At 48.6% G+C, this 9,392-nt stretch overlaps 1 protein-coding gene across 4 annotated transcripts in view; it reads right to left on the bottom strand.

Annotated features, from left to right (window-relative positions):
- Positions 1-219: 219 nt before the first annotated feature.
- The window catches only part of LDLRAD3 (low density lipoprotein receptor class A domain containing 3), a 271,800-nt gene continuing 262,627 nt past the window's right edge, over positions 220-9,392 (bottom strand). For 3 of the 4 annotated variants that reach the window (XM_005216383.5, XM_010812783.4, XM_005216382.5), the window contains exons 5-6: positions 4,849-5,194; positions 220-3,116 (exon numbers count right to left, since the gene is read on the bottom strand). In XM_005216383.5, the coding sequence (XP_005216440.1) occupies positions 2,879-3,116; positions 4,849-5,194 (584 nt within the window). In that variant the 3' untranslated portion in view covers positions 220-2,878. The remainder of the gene's footprint in view (positions 3,117-4,848; positions 5,195-9,392) is intronic. The other variant, NM_001192619.1, reaches the window with a different exon arrangement.

The raw sequence follows: 9,392 nt of genomic DNA, 5'->3' as shown, positions 1-9,392 counted from the left end.
GACATCCCAGGTCCCTCCATAATGGACTGGTGTCCATGACTTTAGCTCTGAATTCCAAGCATGCCAGTTGTGGAATCCTTACACACCCATCATATTTTGAGGGCCCATCAATATTCTCTTCCTTCTCATTTTATTAGGGTATACACTCATTGCAGAAGGCACGACAGAAGCAGCTGTCCACTGAGCAATAAAGGGGGTTAAGAATCATTTACACCAACAGAAAGAATGAAACTGCAAATTTATTTGAAAGTATAAAAATTAAAAAAAAACAACCTAATCAAAAAAGCAACCACACATAACCTTTCCAGTTTACATCAACTTTGAACATCACATGCTATTTATTAACCACTTCCTTGTGTTTTTAAAAAATGTCAATTTCAAAGTAAAGGGATTGAGGGCAGGTGATAAGTGACTGATCACAGTGGAACGATTTCAATGCTAAAATAAATGCTGATCTTATTTGAGAAAAGGGAGCAGAGATGATTTTCTGGTTGGCACAGATTTATGCCATGTATTAAAAAAATATCCTGGTTGGAATGAGTTAAAGAAATAATGCTGGCCACTTATTTGCTATCTTAAGTAGGGGAAAAAACAAAACTCTGCTGCTTTGGTGTCCTATTTATATCTTTTTAAAAAACCCACCATTTAAAAACATCAAATCTATAATAAAAATGTCCCTGTGTTTATTTTAAAAAACAACATTAATAGGCTCTCCTTATCGACTAAGACCATTTGTCTTTCCTAAGATGCCTGGAAGCTGAAAAGTGCGTGAAATTAATTCACTGCACAATTAATTAAAATTAGAATCCTTTCCTCTAAACAATTTCCAGAGCACCAGAAAGAAGCAGGGGCCCACCAAGGGGAGAAACGAAGCCACTCTGACTCAAATGATAGGAAATATTCGGTCAGAGTTCCTCACACACTCTGGCTGCCACCTAAAGTTCTCTCTTCACTGGACTACTCAGAAAATAACGCGTGTTATTTTAAAAACGAAAAGACGTAAGCAACTAGGTTTCTTTTCTTAACTTGAAAATCACCAAGTGGCTAGCTTTCCTGTAGCACACTTTCAATTTGGTTAAAAAAAAAATCGTCTACAGAACAGGATCACTGAATGCCACTTCATCCCCCCTCCTGCAGGCTCTGTTTGAATTAGCATCAAAGAAGTTACTGAGCATGTGGGAAGCTGGTCTGCATGACAGCTGCCCCGAGTGGCTCTGCCTGGTTCCAGTTTTGTTCCCCCCATTCATCAGTGTGGTTTCTTGACAAATAACATCTACATTTCCACCCATGACTTCCTGAGGGGGTGGGCGCTGTGGCTGGCTGGGCACGGAGAAAGAGGACAGTGAGCCTGAACACAGAGACCATGAACTGAGGGAGAAAGGCATTGGTCTTTCTGTATCCTTCACGAACTCGATAAATAAAAACTCAAAGTGCAACAACGCACAGACGCCTGGCACACAGGGCAGTCTGGGGGCGGGGGGACTGGTAATTAGAGCTCAGCGGGACAAAGGCGCGATCTCGCGAAATGGAAAAACAAAAGACAGCTCTCCTATACACATATAAATAGTCCCTTAACTAGAAGGGAAAAAACAAACACACTGTTTCAAATGCATTTCTAAGAGATTATAAAAACAAAAAGTCCGAATGGCAAATCTTGACTCCAAACTGTCTGTGATCCACGTCTCTCAGAGAAGAAACTATGGGATGTCTGGAGAGGTCTGATTCTTGCTCTGACCCTAATCCTAAATCTTGGTGCTGGTATCTGGCTAGGCCTCGGGAAGTGGGGGGTGAGTGCAGCCCAGGAATGGGGAGCTCTTGTGGCAGGTACTGAACTAGGTTTTCATGTGAGTTAGAAACCCACAGTGTCCTCAAGCCCAACTGCACAGGTAGAATGACTTCTGAGTGTCTGGGGGCACTTGGGAGATGAGGGTTGAAGCTGCATGAATGGGCAAGGCAGGCTGGGTGTGGTTTATGGGGACAGAAGGACCAGATCAGATTTCTGGCCAACTCAGGTTTAGTCCTCATCCCTTGGCTAAGGCAAGTCACAGCTGGGAGGGTGACAATCAGAAACCAGGGAAAGGACTGTGGACCAAAGCAGACCCGGGTTCTTGGCAGCCTGTATTTTAGGAGCTGAGAACTTGGATAAACTCGTGGTGGGGGCTCCCTGCTTATTCTGGGATGAGGCTGATGGTATATGATGCTGGAAAAAGCTCTCAAAATGAGGACTCGGGCAAATTGTTAAATCCAGAATCTCTCCAGAATTGATGGTTTCAGAGTCCTTGAGAAAACCAAACGACACTGCTGACTTCTGAAGGGCGCTACTCACAGCAGCAGTTTTCTTGGCCCCAGCCTCTGCTGACCCAAGAGCAACGTGCAGCCTAATGCAACCTCCAGTGACGGCCTCCTGGGAGGATCACCCAACCCGAATCCCCAGAGGGAGCTCTAAGTGACAGCCCACACAGAATTTGGTCCAGTCTCCTCTGCCCCTCTGAACATCCCATGTGACACAAACACTGCTTTCTCAGTACCTAAGTACCACATTCGCCCGCCACCTACAAACTTACGCCACCACCTCAGCAAGATTCCAACAGTAACAGAAGAATGACGTGGAGAGCGAGGCTGTGATCCTCGGCCTCGAGGGAAGAGTAAGTAAGTGCCCAGAAAAGATGTACCATACAACAGGAAACTGAGAGGCAGAATAAGGCAGGTCGCCCTCCAAAGAACATTCCTGAAACCTGGGCAAGGAGGTGACTGGAGAGACAGCTGACACTCCAAATCACTCCTTGAGGGACCCCGAGGAGCCTCCTGTAAGCGCAAGTTGTTAGGACAGTCAAGGTCAGAGCAGATGAACCCATAGAGACTTTGGAAGAGCCAGAGTTTATACGTCTTCAGTGCCCTGGCTGGGCGCGGAGTCCCTGGGCTCAGCGGTGCCCTCCTGCGGGCCAGGCTGCCCCGGGCTGTGGCTGGTGTCGTCCACGCTCAGGAGGCTGCTGGCTGCCTGGGAGCTGGCGCTGTCAGCACTGCCCGACCGGGAGCGGTAAGGGGGCAGGTCGGCTTGGTTCAGAGACTCAGTGTCTGAAGAGTAGGGTGGCGGAGGAAGGTCGTACCAGGCGGGTCTGCGATGAAGAGAGCAGGGTCGGGTGAGGAGCAGGGTTGGGGGGAAGGGAGAGAGAAGAGAACACATTAGGAACCCAGGCATGGCAGGCAATGCTGACTTCTGTCTGTTTTTGAGTGGATGATGATGTCAGGATCAAGACTTTTCCCTCCGAGGAGAAAGGCAATCCTAGTACTAGGCAAACCAGTGATGAGCAATAAGATGAAGGGAAGGGATCAAAGGTCAGTGTGCTCTGGCTGGCTTGTGCCAACTGGACAATGCCAAAGACATAACCTTTGGGAGGGGGAATTCTAAGAAGCCCCCAGCTCATCCTGGGTGCTTCAGCAGGGATGCAGCTGGCCTGAGGTTTTCATGGAGACCTTAACGATCCACAGAATTGGGGGTCCTTACTGAAAGCCAACTCTTCCCGGTTTTCTGGACTTGGGTAAGTGAGAGGACCTCCTCTCAAACCCTCTACAGATAGCATCCCTATCTGTAGAAGGGCATAATAATGATACCTTACTTGCATTGAGATAACTTCAAAGGCATTTTATTTTCCAGCTCTCATTTACAGAAGGCTTATTGTGAGTCAGGCATTGTGCCACCCACCTTATATCCTTTATTTTATTTTATTTAGCATTCAGAAGAATGCTAGAGGGAGCCATTACTTGTATGCCCATTGTACTGGGGAGGAAACTGAGGCAAAGGGGCATTAGACAGCTTGCATGGGATCACAAAGAGCTAGTAAGCAGCAGTGCTAGGATTTGAACCCAGGAGTTCTGTTTCCAGATGCAGCAATTTTAAGCTTGCTCTACATCTGATGGTCCAAATGAGTGAGGTTCTGTGTTCTCAGTGCTTATTTGCAAAGATGGCCTTAAGCACCAGGCCCTGGAGCTTTGTTTATCTTTTATGAGGAGGAAAAATGAAGATTAATACAAGAGCTGTCACTGGACGGGCTCAAGGAAGAGCCCAGGTAGTCCAGGAACACTGCCTGCAAAATGCCTCACCAGTGAGTCCCAGGCTTATAGAAGAGGGATCCTGCAGGGTAGGGGATGCTGAGAACAGGGGGCTCAGGTAGCTCTGGTTCTGGGACTTCAAAGTGGGGTCTCTGGGATACGCTGGAGGTCACCAAAGGACAGAAGAAGGCTGAGTATGCAGGACTGAGGTCCACTACCTGCTCCAGCTACAGAATTCTGCATTTGACTTTGTGTGTTGGGGTTTCTTGTACAGCTCCATCTGCAATGAGGGTTCTAAGCTTGAGAATGTTCTAGTTCATCTCCTTTATCTTATAGATGATGTCATGCAATGTTAAAGAACTTATTTATTCACCCACTCATTCATTCATTCATTCAATTAGAAATCAAACCTCCAACACGGGCACTGTTCTGTGGTAGCAGGTGAGTCCCCAGAGCTGGGCACATGTGTCCATGTGGCATTACCAGGGAGCAGGAGGGATCTGAACTGGCTAGGATCCTAGCTGTTTGTCCTCAGATGAGTAACTGAAAAACTCAGTTTTCTCACCTGCAAAACTGAGGCAAATATAACCTTGCTTGGTGAGTTGCTATGAGGATTAAGTGAGATGATACCTGTGAACTGTTTTGCAAAGACTCAGTACAAGTCAGATGCTGCGGTGCCTTCGCAGCTGCATGCAGGCTCCTGGCAAGACCAGGATCCCGGGCGTGTGCACAGACTCTGCCCCTAAGTGGGACGACGTCCCTCCCTGACGGCCGCAGGGTCTCCCATCCAGCACACACCTTTGATCCAGCAGGGCCTCTGAGTAGGAGGGCGGGGAGCCCACTTCCGACGCATTCTGCTCGGCCTGGCTGGCCACGTACTGGATGCCGTTGTTGACGTTGTAGGTGACGTTGCAGCGGTGGGGGTGGTCCAGGACCACCAGGCGGGAGAGCAGCACGGGGTGCTGCAGCCGGTGCACCGGCAGCGTCATGAGGTTGTTGCGCTTCCGCTGGTGGTGCAGGACCAGCGCCAGCAGGGCCACCACCAGCACGAAGATGACGGAGCTGCCGATGATGGCATAGGTGATGCTGGGGTAGTACACGAGCTGGTTCTCCGAGGTCACAAACACCTGCCCGCTGCCTGGTTCTGGGAAACCCCAGAGGGGAGAGAAAAGGAGAGAGGTTACCAGGTTGCTTCACTCACGGGCCTCGAAGTCAGCCCCAGGAAGGGCGTGCGATGTTCCAGCAGCACCATTTGCAGTAGCCGAAAAGTGGAAACCACCCCAGTGTCCACCGACTGGTGGATAGATAAACAAAACGTGGACTGTCCAAACCATGGAATATTATCAGGCCATAAAGACTACTGATGCATGCTATGATACAGATGAGACCTCAAAACATTATGCTAAGCGAAATAAGCTAGACACAAGAGACCACATATCGTATGATTCCATTTATATGAAATGTTCAGGAAAAGCAAATTCATAGGGACAAAAAGCTGATTAATGGTTGCCTGGGGCATGGGGACTCACTGGTGATGGGCATTGGGGATCTTGCTGGGGAGATGGGACTGCTGTAAAACTGGATGTGGTGATGGCCGCACTAATTGATACATTTACTAAAACTCATTGAATTGTACAGTTAAAATGGGCAAATTTTATATTATGTAATACATTCTAAGTTGTTTCAGTCGTGTCCGACTCTTTGTGACCCCATGGACTGTAGCCTGCCAGGCTCTGTCCGTGGGATTTCCCAAGCAAAATACTGGAGTGGGTTGCCATTTCCTCCTCCAGGGGATCTTCTCAACCCAGGGATGGAACCCGCATCTCTTATGTCTCCGGCATAGGCAGGTGGATTCTTTATTTACCACTAGTGCCGCCTGGGAAGCCATATAGAATGTAAATTATACCTCAATAAAGTCATTAAAAAAAATCAGCCCAGGAGACTATAATATCCAGGGAACAGGAGTGATAATTACTATGACAGAAAACAGTTTTTCTCTGGAAGTTTATATGTATGAGGCACACCAGTATGTCTGGGGGTTCCTTATGTTGGTGAAGTACTTATTTCAAGCCTGGCCCTTTGCCAAGCTTTCAAGATGAAAAGCCAGCATTGCACAGGCTAAAATCATGGACTCTGGAGCCATTCAACCCCTAGCAATTCAACTGACTGGCTGTGTGCCCTTTGGAAAGTGGCCAACCTCTCTGTGCTGTAATTTGCTCATCTGTGAAACGGGGATGGTATTAGGCCCCACCGCACTGGGCTGTTCCCAGTGGGAAATGAGTGACTCATTATCAAACACTTAGAAAAACAGCGGCCACACTGTGGGTGTTCCAGGCACACATATACGTACTTCATCATATCTATGGGACTCACAGCAACTCCGGGAAGTAGGTGTTGTAACTGCTTCTTACTAGAGAGGTTGGGTCCCCTGACCAGGGTCACAGGGTCAGGAGGTGACGGGCTGTGCCTGATTTGAGCCCCAGTGGTCTGACTTCAGAGCCTCGCCCCTAACACTTTGCCCGCAGCCCCCTAACAAGGCCCGCTAGGCAAGCAGCAGGCATTTGCTCAGGGCTTTTGGATGAAAGCCTGAAACCCGCCCCCCTCCCCCTGCAGGATGCCAGTCCACTCCTCTCCACTTGGAGCAACAGCCCCCACTTCACATACGCAGGGGAAGGGTTTCCCACCAGCAGGACACAGCTGGCAAGGGTGGCCAGGTCCAGGCGGGCCCAGGAAACCAGAGTGGTCCTTCCTTGTGGAAAGCTGGAAGATCCACAACTACCCCCCAGCTGTGGCCCAGCCGCAAGAATCATCTAGATGCAGCCTAAGTGAGCAAGTCTGAGACCACACCCCGTGCCCGGTCACCCTCTGCAGCCGCAAGGAGGTCGGAGTGGGTCCTCAGCGGCCAGTGTGAGCTCTGAAGTGGAAGCAGCACTGTGCTGGCAGCTCCAGCCCCGGGCTGAGCTTTCCCACACCCTCGTCACTAGATCACTATGTGCACAATGTTGTATTTCACCTTCTGTATATACTACAGTGTGCTCACCACCAAAAACTAAGTTCTCACTCACCACGGACTTCCCCGGTGGCTCCGTGGTAAAGAATCTGCTTGCGATGCAGGGGACGTGAGTTCAATCCCCGAGTTGGGAAGATCCCCTGGAGAAGGGAATGGCAACCCACTCCAGTATTCTTGCCTGGAGAACCCCATGGACAGAGGAGCCTGGTGGGCTACAGTCCACGGGGTTGCAAGAATCATACCCGACTTAGCAACTAAGCCACTGCTGCTCATCACCACCACACAGTTGGCCGTCTTGACCCATTTCATCCTCCCCCCACCCCCGCCCCTCTGGTAACCACCACTCTCCTCCCCGCACCTCCGTATTTTGTTTGATTTGGTCTGTTCCCTTATTTTGTTTGTATTTTATATTCCATATATGTATGAAATCACACAGTGTTTGTCTTTCTCCATCTGACATCTCACTTAGCACCATACTCTCCAGGTACCGCGGCAAGATTTCATTTTTTATGGCTGAGTAGTAATCCACATGTGTGCATATGTGCGTGTTTGTGTGTATACACACACAGACCACATCTTTTCTGTCCATTCATTCTTCTGTCGATGGACACTCAGGTTGTTTCCATATCTCGACTACTGTAAATAATGCTGCAATGAACACAGGGGTGCACATATCTTTTCAAACGAGTATTTTCATATTCCTTGAATAAATACTCAGAAGTGGAGTTGCTGGATCACCCAGTATTCCAATTTTTACATTTCTGAGGAACCTGTATACCGTTTTCCATAGTGACTGCACCAATTTGCATTCCCTTCAACAGTGCATGAGGAGTCCCTTTCCTCTTTTCTATTGTCGTAAAAATACATGTAACATAAAATTTACCATTTTAACCAATTTCAGGTGAGCAGTTCGGCGACGTGAAGTTACATTCACACTGTTGTGCAAGCACCACCATGATCCATCTCGAGACTTTTTCATCATCGCAAACTAGTGATGTGAATTCTTAGTGTTTGCATGCTTTCTGTTACCCTCACCAGCTTCACTAGACCAGAGAGAATGGCTGGGAAAGCCCCTTTTGGTGGGGGGTGGTGTTGGGGAGAGAACTGCTGAGTCCCTTCCTGGAAGATGCACCTCCTTCTTTATTTTTGATTACACTGGGTCTTTGCTGCTGTGCACGGGCTTTCTCTGTGAGGAGCAGAAGCTACTGTCTGGCTGTGGTGTGTGGTTTTCTCACTGCGGTAGCCTCTCTTGTTGCAGAGCATGGGCTCTAGGTGTGCAGACTCCGTAGCTGCTGCACATGGGCTTGGGCGCCCTGAGGCTTGTGGGATCCTAGCTCCTGGACCAGGGATCCCACTCATGTCCCTTACATTGGCAGGTAGGCTCTTAATCACTAGACCATCAGCAAAGTCCCTGAGCTGGACTTCTTAAAAGTTGATGGATTTTCACACAGAAAACAAATGGTTCCAGAGATCTTAAAACAGTGACTTGCATGTAACCGCTTGAGGTTTTAAGAATCCAGGAGGGAGCTCTTAATGAATGGAGTGTAAAATGCTTGCTGGCGAGAAGTGGTGACCACATTTGCTCGAGAAATTATGATGTTACATAACTCAGGGGTGCCTGGTTTCCGTTCTGTATGTAAAATGTCATCTTGCATTAATTCATTAACTAGACTCACTTTTCTTAAGAGCTTAATGAGCCCGCGAGCCAAATTACTAATATCAGAGTTGCCTGGGACCTGAGTTCCAAGTGCATAATCCATGGATAATGAAGTTTCCATTTGTTCTGGCTTTCCCTCAAGCTCATGCCCTCCTACTCCACCGTCAAACAGCTTGAACTCCTGTCCTGCATCTGTGGCTTCTGCTGCATTAATTCCAAGCAATCTGGTTACCACCAGGGACCACTGTGTGCTCAAAGCTTCCGGGGCTCTGGCTGCTGTGCGTGGCGGAGACGGCCGTGCCCCAGGTCTCTCATCACCTCAGTCACAGCTTTGTGTAGTTACCGTGACAGTTTTCCAGCAGACGGTAGATGTCCTGGGGAGGAGGAGGGCCTTTTTCTAATTCATACAGAGGCGCTGTCCGCACTGACAGAGGGACTAAAGCAGTGGACACTTGCGACTTGGAGTTCCTTTGCTTCTAAAACATTCCCTCCTCCAGATTCAAATTATATTTCCTCTTAGCATACAATTATTCACCTCTCAGACTGGGCTTCTCTAGTAGCTCGGACAGTAAAGAATCTGTCTGCAATGCGGGAGACCTGGGTTTGATCCCTGGGTCGGGAAGATCCCCTGGAGAAGGGAGTGGCTACCCACTCCAGAATGCTTGCTTGGTGAAT

Source organism: Bos taurus, chromosome 15 (assembly GCF_002263795.3).
Source record: "Bos taurus isolate L1 Dominette 01449 registration number 42190680 breed Hereford chromosome 15, ARS-UCD2.0, whole genome shotgun sequence".
Classification (NCBI taxonomy): domain Eukaryota; kingdom Metazoa; phylum Chordata; class Mammalia; order Artiodactyla; family Bovidae; genus Bos; species Bos taurus.
This window is presented reverse-complemented; position numbering and strand designations above follow the sequence as displayed.